Source organism: Sceloporus occidentalis, unplaced genomic scaffold (assembly GCF_023333645.1).
Source record: "Sceloporus occidentalis isolate IW3139 unplaced genomic scaffold, rSceOcc1.0.p SCAF_137, whole genome shotgun sequence".
In the NCBI taxonomy this organism is placed as follows: Eukaryota; Metazoa; Chordata; class Lepidosauria; order Squamata; family Phrynosomatidae; genus Sceloporus; species Sceloporus occidentalis.
Genome location: NW_028317117.1, coordinates 2,636,122 through 2,654,042, shown reverse-complemented (window position 1 = coordinate 2,654,042; position 17,921 = coordinate 2,636,122). Strand labels below are relative to the sequence as shown.

At 45.4% G+C, this 17,921-nt stretch overlaps 1 protein-coding gene across 1 annotated transcript in view; it reads right to left on the bottom strand.

The window, feature by feature from the left end:
- Positions 1-4,798: 4,798 nt before the first annotated feature.
- LOC149281242 (mitochondrial disaggregase-like) overlaps positions 4,799-17,921 on the bottom strand; it is a 38,679-nt gene continuing 25,556 nt past the window's right edge. The window contains exons 8-16 of the mRNA XM_089499581.1: positions 16,651-16,728; positions 15,551-15,606; positions 14,879-14,923; positions 14,383-14,544; positions 13,399-13,555; positions 12,818-12,891; positions 9,260-9,379; positions 7,143-7,247; positions 4,799-5,050 (exon numbers count right to left, since the gene is read on the bottom strand). Coding sequence (XP_089355707.1) covers positions 4,799-5,050; positions 7,143-7,247; positions 9,260-9,379; positions 12,818-12,891; positions 13,399-13,555; positions 14,383-14,544; positions 14,879-14,923; positions 15,551-15,606; positions 16,651-16,728 — 1,049 coding nt within the window. The remainder of the gene's footprint in view (positions 5,051-7,142; positions 7,248-9,259; positions 9,380-12,817; positions 12,892-13,398; positions 13,556-14,382; positions 14,545-14,878; positions 14,924-15,550; positions 15,607-16,650; positions 16,729-17,921) is intronic.

Genomic DNA, 17,921 nt, shown 5'->3' with positions numbered 1-17,921 from the left:
TCAGTCATTCGAAGAATTCGGCTGCCACCGTCAGACAGTCACTAGAACCGGATCTGTCTGATGGGACATTAAACAGCAGACGCGCAAAAAAAGAACTCGGAATAAATGTTTCAGTTCGCTTTTGGCCCATTCATTTCCTGACAGCGAACTCCGTTTCCCGCTGCAAATCGGCAGCCATTTTAGACTTGTGAGTGAAATTTGTTGTCCGACGTTCACATTTGCGCTCACTCACTCTCTCATTTGACTCTCTGCCTCACGCTCTCCCTGCCTTCTTCTTGTTCTCCTCTCTTCTCTCTTCTCTCCTCCCAGCGAACTTAGAACATTTCGCCAGAAATTTACACGAAGCTATCTTGGCGCAAAATGGCAGAGCTTCCAGTGACGTCATCTTCACGATCCTCCAATCGGGGGGCGAGGATGTCACCATGAGCTCCCTCATTTTGGGGGAAGTTCACATTGTCTTAGGGCAAAATAACGGAGCTTTCGGTGAACTTGCCCCAAAATGGCGGAGTTCCCCGTGACGTCACTTTCTCCACATTGGAGGATCGCGGAGAGGACGTCATGGGAAGCTCCGCCATTTTGGGGCAAGTTTGCTGGGAGGTTATGTCTGTGGAGAAGCAGACTAAGAAAGAAGAGAAGAACAATTGGGCACCAAGACATTCAGAGAGCGTGAGAGAGAGGGAGCTTTTTGCTTCATTTTCGTCCGTTTCATGGGGGGTCTGGCCTCGTTTTTGGGGCAAATTTGTATGAATTAACAAAATCGTCAAATTCCATCAAATTTGCAATTCGTACCAATCCTAATGCACACGTCTATTAAAATTTTTTGAGTCAGCCCAGTTAGAAAGTTCCCGGATATATATATATATATATATATATATATATATATATATATATATATATATATATATATATATATATATATATATATATATATATATATATATATATATATATAAACGGATTCTAACCGTTTCCCCATCTCATCACCTACCGCGCCGTTACTTAACGGAATCCGATCCAGATGGACCCCCGTACTTTGGGGAAGACGGTGATTTCCCTGTCGTGTGAACAGAGAAGAAAGCACTTTATTGTATAGAAATAATATGTATTTTGGGTGTAGTTCCGATTAATCGCATTAGGCCCGAGCGTATTCCAGGCTGGGGCCAACTCATTTGCCTAAACTGGTGGCGAAGAGCTGCAGCTGGGGCGCACACCCGGCACGGCACGGGAATTAGCATTGTAATGCAATTTGGGGTCTTTAACTGGTGAATCGGAGGCTCAGCAGGACACCTGAACTCAGGCAGGGGAAGAAAAGACACCGAAGAGATTGTTGGGGGGGGGGGATCAGCTGATTCTGCTGCATGAGTTTGGTCCCCGCTATATATTGGGTGGAACATATAAAACCAATCATTTTAAAATGACGCACACACGCACACACACACACCGCTAGATTGTAAGCCTGCGAGCCGGGCTGTCGCTACGTAACGTACCAACCATATGAACTGTGAGCAGCGCTACGGAAAGTGTTGGCGCCATATAAATAAAATATAATAATAATGTATGCGTTACAGAGGCTCATATATATATATATATATATATATATATATACTCCGCCAAGTTTGGGAATCCTCCGCAGAGTCAGTGCCGTCTATGTAAATATATATCCCCTTTGCATGGAGCGCCGTCATACACCGTAGCGCTGTACAATACGTATATATATTTCAGTGAGTAGCGCGGGTATTTGGATACCTTTCCAAATTACTGATGCTCCTGCTTTTACCAAGGATCTTATCTGACCGCCATGCTATAACCCCCCCCCCACCCCCCCTCTAACCAGTATCTCTATACACATCTTTACATTATGTATCCGGGGACCTCCTGTCCTTTATCATCATTAAAATGAGGACGTTCTGCCGCAAGGATCTGAGCGGAAGCCGATTAGCACGGGAGGTGGCAGATCATACAATTATTTATAATAATAATAATATAAATGAAAATATTTTATGAAACTCTGCATTACTGTTTTCTACAGCACGTTAGACTCATGAAGAAGACTTTTTAGGTAGTTTAGGTGGATAAATCTCCCCGGAGAATCACGCCTTTACATATCAATACAGAAACCGCTTTCTGTTAAGACAGTGGGAAGTTTTTTTTTTTTTATATTCCAAAAACTTAATCCAATTTATTTTCACTTTTTATTTAAAACTTTTTTCATTTTTAGAGAGATCCCTCGGTCTCGCAGATCTCTCTTGTTCAAATAGGGAAAATTTTCCTACTCTTTGATCTCCCTGCAGCCACGCTTTCCATCTCATACATTGTGTGATCAGCAGCTCTCCATATATCACATCATACGTTGTGTGATCAGCAGCTCTCTATATATCATATCATACGTTGTGCAACCAGCAGCTCTCTATATATATCATACGTTGTGTGATCAGCAGCTCTCCATATATATCATACATTGTGTAACCAGCAGCTCTCCATATATCATATCATATGTTGTGTAACCAGCAGCTCTCTATGTATCATATCATACATTGTGTAATCAGCAGCTCTCCATATATCATATCATACGTTGTGTAACCAGCAGCTCTCTATGTATCATATCATACATTGTGTAACCAGCAGCTCTCCATATATCATATCATATGTTGTGTGATCAGCAGCTCTCCATATATCATATCATACGTTGTGTAACCAGCAGCTCTCTATATATCATATCATACGTTGTGTGATCAGCAGCTCTCCATATATCATATCATACGTTGTGTAACCAGCAGCTCTCTATATATCATATCATACGTTGTGTAACCAGCAGCTCTCCATATATCATATCATACGTTGTGTAACCAGCAGCTCTCTATATATCATATCATACGTTGTGTAATCAGCAGCTCTCCATATATCATATCATACGTTGTGTGATCAGCAGCACGCGGACCATCTAGGACCTCTGCAATGTCTGTACAGGCTGATACTTGTATGGATAGTGTGGGAAGGCATGACCCTAAACGAAGTTCTGGGCATTTAAATCCCTCTCCATGTAACGGAGTGCTTTCACAGTGTTTGTCAGAGTAGCGCCAGTGACCCGTGAGATCATTAGGGGGCCGCATCAGCTAGCCTGTGAGTTGAGCCCAAATGGCACCTTTTATTAACTTGTATTAGAAACACTGCCAAGAATGTCTATGGATAAGGCATAGTAAAAGTAGACATAACCACACAATGGGCTGCGCCAACCTGGCCCTAACCCGAGAGTAAGGTGGCCCTCGGCAGTTCATAATTCATACACTAAAATGTTTGTTCACCTTTCAGAAGTCAGTAATCCCCTCACTCTTCATGTAGATACAAAGTTTTGGACATTCCTGCACGGCCGGGGTCCTAAATGCCCCTCCGCTCGCAGAGAACTAACCCCACAGCGCCTCGGTTATCAGAAAGTATTAAATATTCTGATATGAGTAAAGCTACATTTTTGTAGAACGCGTGCACCTGTTTCCTTTCACCCCCAACGTGAATGAGATACCCCGGATTCCCACCCGGCAGGAATTCCTGGGGGTCAGACCCCTGGGTTACAGATGTGAAGCCCTTTTCAGTTTTTAGGGGAGGTCTCGGGCTTTAACAATGTAGGAGGGCAACTTGGGCTCTTCCCGCTCGGACTCTTTAGAATGTTAACGCGTGTTAACAAAGCCTCCTCCGGGATACATGTGTATGGAATGAGCCGATGACAGGGGATGGATCTCCTGGGTCCTTCCCTTATTCTCTTCCCCCCTTGTCCTACATTTCTGACGCATTTCTCCCGTCAAATGTCTGGCATTGCGATGCTTCGTCGTCCATTCAGCTTTTGACAGCAGACATTGTGATCCCGGCATTCAGTAACTGGCGTTTACAGACATTCCGGGAACATACTCCGGGATAAAAGGTCCTGTCCTCCATGTGAATTCACCTGGCTCAGCGGCCATGTTTAATGGTGACAGGACCCCCGAGCAAACATTTGGTGGTGGTCCTTCCTATATAGGCCTTTACAAATAATACCCCTGACTGGTGAACGGATTATCAATTTTATTTTGTCTCGTGCATCCTAAACAGATCAGCCGCAGAGAAGACCCTCTACAAATGTAGATGTTCTGAAGACCTCAACTGTCTCAACTCCAGATACATTCTGGTTACACCCTGCCTGGATCCTTTTAAACATCCCCTTTCTGCAATAGTGTGGATAGCGCAGTTTCTTGTCTGATAAAGGTGTTTTTGACCTCGATCGGACTGGCCCACAGCGGACATTTGCCTGCTGGGCACCCCGGATGCGCAAGGATTCCTTTTGCCCCGTGGAAAAGCTTTGTGTCTGATTTTTAAGGATTTACCCTTTATTTGCCCTAAATAACTGAAAGCATCACAAACCCGCTCATGTAATAAAATAGGAATTACATAGGAATGGGTGCCGCGTAAACGATAAATGGTGTTTATAACCTTATCCGAGGGGCTGGAACCCGTGATCCCATCTCGTATGTTCAGGTCCAGTTTCCTTGCGTTGGTTATGATGTCACTAAACTCTGTCATAATATCCCATCTTTCCAGGCGGATGTTAGAAGCGAGCGTCCTCAATAAATTAACAATCACCGGGCGCCTGGGGTCCGCTCCTCGGATTCGCTCCCTGGACTAACCCGCTATTAAGGAGACCTGACGGATTTGCGGTGAATTCACGTCCAGTCCTCCTGATCACCTGTCAGACCGGGATGGGACAGGCGGCCCCCGGCGGCCCCAATGAAAAGAACTTTTTTGGGGTCTTTTTTTTTTTTTTATTTTGGGCTCAGAAAGCCATGTCCTCCGGAGACAGCGGCTGCTGAATGTCCAGCTTGCGGCTCTTGCTGCCCTGCTCCACGATCTCTAGGCGCAGTCTGGGCCCATTTCTGTTCGCGTCTCTCTCTTCCCTGTCCGGTCCCGCTGTCTCGTTCAGCAGATGTCTGTCTGAATCCTCCACGGCGATCCTTAAAGTGCATCCCCGAGGCAGCAGGTCCTGCTCGTACGCGGCCGCTAACTGGTTAACAACGCGCCTCTCCACCTGCCGGAGGACCAAGCCATCGTCAGTACATCCCATCGACATGCCCTTCCCAACACAATACAAATACGTGATATTTAATAACAACAAAAATGTGAATTTCTTCCTATTTTTTTTTTTTATATTTTTACAAAATACAAAATAAAAAACATTACCCTTCACTTCAAGAAACGCGTCTAACGCTCAGCCTTTATTTCTGCTTCTATGGAGACTAGAAAACAGAGAGGCATGGATTCTGACATTTTCATTCTTAGGATGGCCTGCGTGTACTGAGCCAGACCACAATACTGCATTAGATTCACTCAGCCTACTGCTCAGGAGCCAATCATAAAAAATAGTTTAAAAACAGAAAAAAAATCTGATATTTTCTCTTTGCAGTCTTAAAAATCATATAGTATTGTATGTCTGATACACTAACAATCATCCCAAAGGAAGTATTCAATTATTCAGATTCTTTGGAATAATAAGTGTGGTTAGTAATACAGCAATAACCCCCCAGCGCTGTATACAGTAATATACCCCCCAGCGCTGTATACAGTAATATAACCCCCCAGCGCTGTATACAGTAATATACCCCCCAGCGCTGTATACAGTAATATAACCCCCCAGCGCTGTATACAGTAATATAACCCCCCGCGCTGTATACAGTAATATAACCCCCCAGCGCTGTATACAGTAATATACCCCCCAGCGCTGTATACAGTAATATAACCCCCCAGCGCTGTATACAGTAATATAACCCCCAGCGCTGTATACAGTAATATAACCCCCAGCGCTGTATACAGTAATACAACCCCCCAGCGCTGTATACAGTAATATAACCCCCCCAGCGCTGTATACAGTAATATAACCCCCAGCACTGTATACAGTAATATAACCCCCCAGCGCTGTATACAGTAATATAACCCCCCCCAGCGCTGTATACAGTAATATAACCCCCAGCGCTGTATACAGTAATATAACCCCCACAGTGCTGTATACAGTAATATAACCCCCAGTGCTGTATACAGTAATATAACCCCCCAGCGCTGTATACAGTAATATAACCCCCAGCGCTGTATACAGTAGTATAACCCCCCAGCGCTGTATACAGTAATAACCCCCAGCGCTGTATACAGTAATATAACCCCCAGCTCTGTATACAGTAATATAACCCCCAGCGCTGTATGCAGTAATATAACCCCCCAGCGCTGTATACAGTAATATAACCCCCACAGTGCTGTATACAGTAATATAACCCCCCCAGCGCTGTATACAGTAATATAACCCCCCAGCGCTGTATACAGTAATATAACCCCCACAGTGCTGTATACAGTAATATAACCCCCAGCGCTGTATACAGTAATATAACCCCCCAGAGCTGTATACAGTAATATAACCCCCAGCACTGTATACAGTAATATAACCCCCACAGTGCTGTATACAGTAATATAACCCCCCAGCACTGTATACAGTAATATAACCCCCACAGTGCTGTATACAGTAATATAACCCCCCAGCGCTGTATATAGTAATTTCTGTTGGTGACAAAAACCTGATTTTATCTCATTTTGTCCCAATAACCTCCCTTTACCTGCAGACCTGGAGCCGCCGTTGCTGTCAGTCATGTGATATTTTGGGTGACTTTCCCGGCTCAAATACCACACTGAGCTGATGCTTTACGGTGATGCTAATGAGTCCGTTCCTCCATAGACATTCATTAGTCAGTGTGTCCAGCTGGGTGATTAAGACCGAGCCAATCTATTGTTTCCCACAGGCAGTATGATAAGGAGTCGGGGGGTTTGTCTAGTAGATCGGGGCTCAGATAACAGAGCGAGGCTGATACATATTTAGGATATAGATTTTTTTCACACCCGGGGAGATGCATGCAGTGTCTGACGGCTCTTAGTCTTATTATTTTCCCGTTACTGTTGTTTTTTCCCCTTCTTTTTGCCCCTGCGCCCGCACGCTATGTGTCCACTTAGATCAAAAAGGGGTCATTGTGATTTTTCTTTTAAATTCCCAAAGCGTTCTTTTTGCCCCCTGTGGGGTGACCGCTCTGGGACCGGACAGGGAAGGAACACGGCAATCATCTGAGAGCCCCCGCTCCGCTCACCTCGTGTTTGATGGAGCGGGCTCCGTAATGCACGTTGTATCCGTCTGCCAGGACATCCATCACCTCCCGGTCCCAAAGCAGGGTGATATCGTGCCTCTGTTTGGCCTGGGGGGGGGGGGAAATAAAAGACGGACAGAATGAAGACTCACTTCCTTCAGAATAAATGGAAGGGTTAAAAAAAGCATTACGCTTACAGAGACATTGTCAAAACTATACACTTATGAGAAAAAAATATTTTGTGTCCTCAGAGGTCTCTTCTTCACTATGCATTGTAAAGGGGGCCATACCTGGCTAATTTCTCTGGCCTTGTATAATGTATAGATCAGCCATTGATTTACATATGCATTATACAGGGCCAGCCAAGCTTTTCGGGGAGACAAACGCTCACTGGGGTTGGTCGTTCATGATGAAGATGAAAGTGCAGTTCTCTGCTTAGTGAATAAATCCCTATGACTGTAAGAGCAAACAGACACCCGTGCAGCTTATTCCACACCAAGAAACCCCTGCTCTGGGGCAGATAAACTGGGCAAGCAGCCATTAACCCTACAAATACCAGGGAGAACGCCAGCAAAATACACCCTTCTCTCTCCCGGTGCGCCGGGGTTAGGGCAGCCGCGTAGGTGCAGACAATCGCTTGCCTGTTTGTTCTGTGGAGGCCGCGCTGTGCGGGGGTCCGTCCTCTGTGCGGGGGTCCGTCCTCCGTGTGCGACTCATACAACAGGCTATTCTCTGCTAATGAGTCTGCGGATATCCCCGAGGTCACCGCGAGCGCAGCAGCCCTGGAGTCAGACGCCTGCGTCCGCTCAGTAATGATCACCGGGGGTTCACCCATAATTGTCTTCACTCTTAACCTTTCCGAGGGGGTCCAGCCATCCAGGAACCTGCCCAAAATAGCAACCCCCCCCTCACAAAACACTCCAACTGCTGTGTCCAAGAGCTTGCAATCTAGCGGGAAGTATACCTTCCTGGGGGCTACTAGTTACCAGTGGTTATAAATCACTTTAATGGCTGGCCCATAACATGCCCTGCTTGTTTTATTGAGAGTTTTATTTGTCGTCGTATTAGTAACTCGGATACCGCGCTCCAAGCTTTACTGCCCTCCCCGTAAAAGCCCAACCTGAAACGAAATGCCATCTAACCCCACGAAGGCACGGCGGTCCTTTATACGACGTAAGAGACGTTAGGGACTCGAATGCACGGCTCTGATTATCTATTTAGAAAGAAGCTCGATACAGAACTTCGGCCCCCGGTTACATTAACCTGTCTCTGTCCAGGGAAGCCGACCCGTGTAACTTTCCGTTCCGAAATGGTTTGTAAAGCCGGCGGCTCCCGCGTTCTGGCTGCCCGTGCGCGACCGCGCCGACACAGAATTGCTCGGGAATTGGTTAAAAATGTTGCCCCGTGCTTTATCCCGTCTGGCCTTGGGATAAAGCACGGGGCAACATTTTTAACCAATTCCCGAGCAATTCTGTGTTAAGGAGCACCGAGCGGGAGCCACAAAAGCCTCATTCTTTGAGACGCGCCGCTAGGATAATAAAGAGGTTTTAGTAAGTGCCGGCCGTACGGCTCCCGCCTCAGGGTATTCCTTCCAGCTGCCCTCTGACTGCAAGCCGCAGACCGGTCATTATCCGGGCCTGGCTTTCGGGTTGCCATGGAAACCTTAGTTTTGGGTCAGTTGAAAACCAGGTCTTGGGGGGATCTCTCCTCTGTCCCTTAACCTCGCAGCCGAACGGAGGCTTATAAAGCATTAAAAGCCTCTCTGCTGCCCGCGGGGCTTCGCGACGTTATAAACCGGTATATTAACGGACGCCCCGAGATCTCAGCGCCATTTGTGCGGAGAAAAAAGAAAAGAAAAACGGGACAGAATGGATGGCCCAAATAACTCGTAACTGTACTTAAATTCTATGTTTGGAACTTAATGCACAACACAGCGACACCTGGCATCATTCTATTAAGAATATTGTGCGGATATTGTCTCAGTATATATTAACACGTGCTGTCCAGGGCTCAGTCATGGACCTCCTTGCTCATGGCGCCTGGGTCGAGGTCTTCTACTCATTGACATAATGACCTGATTGCTAAGGTGGGGCGTGACATTAAAGGGGGAACGATTTTACCTTCTTGGCCCACGTGGTGAGCTCTTTAGTGACCAGTTGGAACAGCTCTGACCGGCAGAAGGGCAAGAAATAGACAATTTCATTGATCCTTCCCAGAAACTCATCCCTCCGGAAGTGAGCCTGCAAGAGAGAAGCGAGGAAGATGAGACGCGTCGTGTGGGGAACAGAAGAAGCCATTGTAGGTGTGGATCCGTATCGTAAGACTTCAAACAAAACAAGGACACCGGAACAATCCTTTTGCAGGCAGCCCTGGTCACCAAACACATGTGGTTTCCACCTGAACAAAGAGTACCCGGGTCGCGCAGCTTGGGTGCCAACATTGAGCGGTGATGGAGCCCTGAACGTTGTTAAAAACCAGTTTATAGGATGTTTCTGATCCCTACTGATCAGACAGCTTCTTAACATCTTTGGATGGTGAGAGCTTTGGGTCAAGGTATCTTTGGCTATTTTCCTAATATCAAAACCATTTGAGCATGGACAATAAGCCAGAGATCCACTCGACAACAAGTAGAGTATGGGGGGAACATCTGGCTAAAGGCCCTGCCAAATGGGCAAGTTAAGGTATAAAGAACATGAAATATCTGGGCAAATGGACATCTCCTGGACCTCCTGATCTTTGGATGGATGAGATCAAAGATTTTAGTTACAACTTATTTTGCAGCTTGTGGTTGGATAAAATTGGAATGATGGCCAACTAAAGGTGCCACTCAGAGAAAGAAAAAAAAAATTGGGGGGGCATTGTGGAAAAAAATAAATTAAACGCCTTTAGCCATTTATTTAGGAAGAAATAATAAACGTCAAGCGACCGTATAGCAACTTTACATTTTGAATCCATATTTTTGGGATCCGAAATAGGTTTTTAAATCTGGAGCAGAAAGAGGTCTTTTGTAGTCAGAGCTTTATGCCGGAGAAGCCACCTTCTCCTCATCGCCCTCTTTTGCTGCTGCCGACGAGGAGACCTCGGCCCTCGCTTCCTCTCGTTCAATTTCATCACAGGCCAGTAATTCCATCAAGAACCCTGCTGCCTGCTTTGAACCTTCGAGAGAGCGATCCCAGGGGCTGATGACATCAGCCGCAGATGTCTCCAAACCGAATTACCCGGCCGCGGAGAGGAGATCTGGATTTCCTCATACGCCTTCACAGGGAGCGGCGGCTCTTCCAAGAATCCTTTGCTCCAACCCGGCATTAGATCTAATTGCTGGATGTGCCACACAATGAGCGGCTACGGGGTTAAATCAAGGATATTCGTATATCAGATGCGAGGAAGGAAAACAAGGGGAAATCACATCAATATGAGGAAGGTGGGGGCTTGTACATGATAGTCTTTGAGGCTACTTAAAAAACATACACAGTGGCGCTGTACAAAGCGGGCCTTAAGGCTCCCCCAATATCTACGTTAAAGCCATCAGCTCGTCATTCGTCAGGTAAGAAGGCTATAGTTTCTGGCCGTTAAATTCTGAAAGTTCATGGAATTACGGCCTGTGCTGATTTTCGGGACTCGTGGACTCCATACAATACCTTTAATCCAACCAGACATTGACGGCACTCCACGAGCCTCCCGTATACCATCTTTATAGAATCTTTTCTCAGTTCCAACCCATTTAGGATCTTCAGCCACATCTACTGAATAACCGCCAGGGTCTACTACGGTATATAAGCTCACCTGCCACGTCAAGGCACCCCACGAGAGGCGAGCCCTAATATCTGCGTCATTTTCTGTGATAATCAGGCTTTACATATCTCACCCGCTTAACCCTCAACAGGGAGCGCCAACCAAAAAAAAGGAGGGCGAGGCGCCTTTTTCTTAAAAAAAAAAATAAAAAAATACTTGGATTTGGAAACCCAACCTTTTATTACACTCATAATATTTATATGGTTCATTTGACCCATTTCTCCAGAAGCCTGCGTCTTTGATTATTGATTTTATAATATTTAAAATTAATGTTTGGTTTATAGTTAGATTTCTATGACAACCTTGGGCAGTGTATTCTGTCATTTCCTTGCAAATAATGTTAAATAATTCTGCGCTATTTCTTAATCCTGGGTAGGATGGATCCAAGATCTCGATCAAACGCATGCCCAGCACGGATCTGTCAGACAGAGCACGGGTTAATACCGAGTACGCGGTTCGATGAGATACCGTCCCGCAGATTAAAATGAATGCCCGTGCCCAGCAGTAAGTGAATCAATTTGGTTTCTATGAAATGCCCATTAATAGGATGCCCGGTGCATTAAGTGCTGTCCTCGGCAAGATGAACCTGGAATTAATTCCAGGTACTTTTATTACTCTGAGAAATCGGATTTAGGTCAGGAGAAGGGGAAGTCTGGGAGCCGTCCAAGCCAGCACGGTTATCAGACGGGGAGCACCTCGGAAGCTCTCCGGCCGCATGGACCTGGAAACTTACTGGAGCCAAGAAGAAGACCGTCGCATGAAACGGATGAGAAATCCAGCGCAGAGGGGGTTAATGTTGGAAATGACAATTATAGCTGGAAGCGGCTGATTTTTAAGGGAACCTCTTCATAGAGAGGCCCTTTATCACTCCCATCACTCCTGTGTTTCAATGGCCCTTTATCACTCCCATCACTCATGTGTTCCAATGGCCCTTTATCACCCCCATCACTCCTGTGTTCCAATGGCCCTTTATCACCCCCATCACTCCTGTGTTCCAATGGCCCTTTATCCCTCCCATCACTCCTGCGTTCCAATAGCCATTTATCACTCCCATCACTCCTGCGTTCCAATGGCCCTTTATCACTCCCATCACTCCTGCGTTCCAGTGGCCCTTTATCACTCCCATCACTCCTGCGTTCCAATGGCCCTTTATCACTCCCATCACTCCTGCGTTCCAGTGGCCCTTTATCACTCCCATCACTCCTGTGTTCCAGTGGCCCTTTATCACTCCCATCACTCCTGTGTTCCAATGGCCCTTTATCACTCCCATCACTCCTGTGTTGCAATGGCCCTTTATCACTCCCATCACTCCTGTGTTCCAGTGGCCCTTTATCACTCCCATCACTCCTACGTTCCAATGGCCCTTTATCACTCCCATCACTCCTGTGTTGCAATGGCCCTTTATCACTCCCATCACTCCTGTGTTCCAATGGCCCTTTATCACTCCCATCACTCCTGTGCTCCAATGGCCCTTTATCACTCCCATCACTCCTGTGCTCCAATGGCCCTTTATCACTCCCATCACTCCTGTGTTCCAATGGCATGATGTGTTAGCTGATACGAGTTTAAGTTTAAAAGGCTATTTGAAAAAACCCTTTTTCAATTATGTTAAAACAGCTAAGTGACGGTAGCGTAGGGATCACGTATTAAAAGTTATTCTGGCTTTAAACAATGGTCGTATCACCGCACCAACTGAACCTCCCGGAATCTTCCTATATAACTGCTATTGAATCCAGCGGCCAATCATTTTCACCCCTGCTATAACACCTTATACCTCGGTCTTACGGTTAGGATAGCCTTACCGTGTTTCACGCTAACGCTTCTATTCTAAAGCTAACATTCCCTCACTGAATGAAGTCACGAGCCAGCCGGTCAGAGGTCCATACCTTCAGGATCGGCCGAATGACGTTCTCCTTGAACTGTTTGGAGATGGTTATCTTCTCGCTTATCTGGATGTCTTCTGCAAACATAAGCAGCCAAATGGGTTAGATGTATTGCAAAATGGTCCCCATTCGTATAATTCATTACAATCTGCGCGGACGCCGGACGAGGAAAAGAATTAAGGAATAGGCGGCGTGTCTGAAGCCCCACATATTAAAGGAAATTAACAGGCTTGGCCTTAATCTGTTCATGAACAGGTGGACCACGGTGTCTGTGGAAGGCCTTGTTGAAGTCCATGGCATGCATGAAGCTCCCAATCAAGCGCTGGCCACGAAGCCCGTGGCCACCTAAACCCCCTAACGTTCTTCAACAGAAAGCGTTACCATGGCAACAACAATGGGAAATAGAGAACAACCAAACTGAAATTCTGGCGTAACAGAAGAGGAACAATCTATTGGCCTGGTATGTGTTGGTCTATATAAAGACTGCTTACATTAATGTTACACGGAGAAGCTACGCAGGACACAGAAGAGCATCCACCCATATGTTCTGATTTACAGACGTGTTCCCAAATCCAGATTCCTACCAAGCTTTTCGGCCAACTTCTTCCGGTTCATCTCGTGGGCCTCCTGCCGGAGCTGGATGGCGTAACCAGCTATCTCGTCACTGCCCGCATTGCAGGTCATAATAAAGATGGCGTCTTTACACTCGATGGTCTTTCCCTTCCCGTCGGTCAGGCGGCCCTGTCAATAGATGGGTGCAATATTAAATTCTCTGCATTAAAGGGACACAGCAGCCATAACACTCAATAATTCATGCTATTAAAAAAACTGGACTCTTTCTACGGGTAAGGTGACCATGGGTGCAGTGGTGGCCCTCGGCCGTATCTTCAGGCTTGGTGACAGATGGTAAAAATATAGGAGAGGAATCCTTCATGGGCGCTGAAGATTGACTTCCGTTTATTGCCCTGTTAAGCGCCCGCTCCAGGAATTGATTTCACATTTGGCGGCTGCCGCGATGATCTATGCAAGAAGGATTACTTTATTAATCCTGGGGCTGCGAGGACGGAAGACGCGGTGTAGCGAGAGGACGAGTATAAAGTTTTATTGGCAGGCGGAGGAGGGAGACGGGGCTGCGCGGCCTCAAAGGAGCGATACCGAAAAACTCATATTCTTCACGCTGTCTCTAGCGCCGGCAGAGTAATGACAATCGGGGAGCTGTAGGCTTAGCCTGCTCCACAAACATTCTGCTCCAAATAGATCCAGCCTCACCTACACCAAGCCTCTATAGGTGGTCTCCTGCAGATAATAAACTACCACTCCCATAATCCCTTGGTACTCTCTTTAAGTGTTTACTTGTAGACTAAATGGCTATTCTTCTTTACTCTCCGGAGCATACACCGGAGCAGGCTACTATTTCAGTTTCAGGCTTAAAGTCTTCTGCTGGTCAAGGAACAGTTCCAAAAATGAGATGTTTGGGGCTATTCCAGAAGACACACCAGTCGTGGTTCCCGAGGAACATCTCTTCAGAGAGGAGCGGGGCACAGATGTATTACCGACCGTCCACTTACCTCATCGAACAGCTGAAGCATGACGGTGAGAACGTCCGGGTGGGCTTTGTCCACCTCGTCAAAGAGGACCACCGCGTTGGGGCACTGCTTCAGCTTCTTGGTCAGCTGCCCGCCTTCCTCGTGGCCAACGTAGCCAGGTGGGGATCCGATGAACTTTGCCACCTAACGGAGGGGAGTAAATCGGGTGTCAAGATGAAGATATTCCATTTAATACTCTAAAGATGACCACCACCACAAGAGCCTGGTTGGCCCTGTATAATGTATAGTTAAATCAGTGTGATTTACGCAGTCACCCCCCCTTTTGAATTATACATTATACAGGGCCAGTTCAGTCTTCTTTGCTATAGAAAACTGTCAATGTTAGACCTTCGTAACGTAAAGGGAGGTGAGGGAGCGGAAACCACCACTCTTCGGCCAACTCTCCCTTAATGAGTTAAACCACAAGGTAAAGGGGCCGAAATCTGAGCATCTGGAGCCGCAGTCCGGCTCTGCGTACCTCGTGCTTCTCCTGGAACTCTGACATGTCCAAACGGATGAAACCCTATAGAGAACACAGAGCAAGGAGAACATCAGCGTATAAAGGGGCAACGCCAAAACGGGCTGAAATTAAAAAAATAAATAAACTATATTTTATTTGACTCTTTGATTTTCAGCCCAATGCCAAATTTTTGACTTCTTGACCACGAATCCGACCAGTACGGGAATCGAACATGAGAGCCAATCTGAAAAGGCCCGGGCAATCGCTAAAATACACGACGGAATACTGAATTGTATAAAGAAAACGAGGCCTTCTTCTAGATGCCTCAATGAAGCCATGTCCCTTCAACCATGTCATGTATTCGTATGTTTTAATACAGAAACGTTAGGACAAAAGGCTATATTCTAAAACTAAAGGGTCAGAGCTTTAGATGTAGCATGAGGAAGTTTTACTTTACTGAGAGGGTAGTAGATAAGTGGAACAGCCTCTCAGCAGAAGAGGTAGAAGGTAACACACATGCATGGGATAGGCATATGGCTCCTGAATCTAAGACGAGACCGACGACTGATTAAGGTTTGAGTCTTTACAGCAGGAAGAACGGGCAGACTAGACGAATGGGGGCCGATCTCCTAAGGGTGTCTTTGTAGAATATGTGAGGTCAGGTGACTCCCAGCGTTTCGGTTCTGTTACCTTTTTGATGTCCTTGTGCAGGTAGCGGGCGGTCTGCTTGGCCAGCTCGGTTTTACCTGGTAAGAGGGGGCAGGGAGACGGGTTAATGGGATATACCATGTCTAGCAGAAATCTGATCTATACGTGTACCTCATGTATGTATACGCATGGAGCTCCGAGCACGAGGGGCGATATTATTTCTAAATAAAGTGCAATTTATGAAGTGAACTTCTGTGTCATTTTTTCTCCACTTTATGATGTCATTTGGGGAATAAGAATGTGTTCTTTATTTAAACAGAGGCGTAAAGGTGCTGTTCCACTCTTTGGTTTTTCTATGTGCGCCTCCTATCAGTGTTGGCGTTTGTGTCACGTGACCATTTACTGTTCCTAGCAAAAAATAAATGACTTGAGACAAAAAATGACTTGATGAAATTATTCATTTATGGGCATTAATCAGTATTAAGCATGTTGTTTCTAAAGCTGCAGAGCAGGTGGAACAGCAGCTTTAGAGAAGGCTAATTAAATGCCAGGTGAGGATACCTGCCTCAATTTATTCCTATTTAACTCTTTTGGTAGAAATTATTAAAAAAAAAAAAAAAAAACCAGGACTAAATTCACAATTTTTTAATTTTTTTTTAAGTGAATCTCATTTAAAGAAACATCTAAAAGATGCAATTTTTTTTCCCTTTAGCATCAGTATATTCTATAATTTTTCGGTGCAATAATATTTTTGTACCCTCTCTCACAAAAAGGGTTAATCCAAACTCCCTTGGTGAGACAAAAGATTAACGCGTAAACCATTGTGGTAAATATTTAAATAAAGAAATATATATTTTTTAAATTATACTAATAAATCAAGATATTATATATATATATATATATATATATATATATATATATATATATATATATATAAATAGAGATAATTATTATATATATTAATTTATATATATATATATATATATATATATATATATAAAAAAATAAAATTTTATTAAATAAAAACTTAGACACAACTATCCTTTCGCACTGAAGGCCAGTTTCAATGGATAAGAAAAAATAAAAAAAATGTACTAAATGTAATTTTTTTTTCTAAACACCAAGAATTTAAAGGTCTTCACCTATCCCAGAGGAGCCGAGGAAGAGGAAGACCAGGGGATGCTCTTCGTCGTACCAGCCGTTCTCCTTTCTGCGGATGGCTGCACGCAGGAGGGGGGGGCGAGATTTGGATCCCGACATACGGAGGGAGAAAGGAAAGAAAGAAGAAAGAAGAAGAAGAAGGAAAAAAAAAAAAAGCTTATAAATCAATGACACAAAAGCAAGTATAATTATCACTAAGTATACACAATGTTTTACTGCTCTGCTCTCACTCAGAGTCCTCGGGACCATTAGTGGGGAGTAATTCGATTAGCTGGCAGTGCCCCGAGAGTTGGCTAATCGGGTTAGCATGGATATGGAAGGCTGCCCAGAGCCCATCTCAGATAAACTTTTTCCTGGATGTGCACTCAACCGTTGCCATGGCGACCGGAGGAAAAAAAAAAAAAAAAAAGGGACGGACGCGGAGAGGAGGGCGAGCGGTGGGTGGGGGTCTAGAGGGCGAGTGATGGGGTCACTTTAAAATTCACTTGTTAGGGATGATTTGAAAAGGGCTCTGTCGGCTGTTTGTCTCTTTTCCAGGATTCCAAAGGGCAAGGACGGAAGCCCCAAGGTCACCGTGACCTTGATCTGCTGTGTTTACCCTACAAATTACCCATTTGGAATGGAAGGTGGGGGGGGGGGGTCCAGGGTTCTTCTAAAAGTGACTTTATGGCAGAATTCTACAGAATTCTACACTAAATGCTTATATTCTTGAAATTTTTTTTAAATTTTACTGAGAGGGTGCTCGATAAGTGAAAAGCCCCCCAGTAGAAGCGGCAGAGGTTATTACAGCAAGGGGATTTAAGCATGTATGAGATAGGCGCACGGCTCCTTAATATAAGATGAGGCCGGCAACTGATGAAGGTTTGGCATCTTTCTGTATGGGGCCAGGATGGACAGGCGGATCAGGCCCCGCAGTGTTTGCAGCAGATGCTTTGCAGCAGTCGAAAATTGCTTTACGTTACACCAAAGTTTACATTAAAAACAAAAAAAACTTAAAAAGACAAAAAAAAAAAAAGACAATAAATGTCCTGTTGCGGGGGGCGGAGGGAGGGACGCTTTATTTTGCGTATCTGTACCGGGCGATCGCAGGGGGCCGCCAGCCTCCCATCGCCTGGATGCATTCTCGATATTGTTTTGCACAAATCAATACGGCTGCAGTTATCGGGCTGCAGTTATCGGGCTGCAGTTATCGGGCTGCAGTTATCGGGCTGACACGGGAGAAGAACTGGTTTCAGCCAATTTGCGAGAGTAA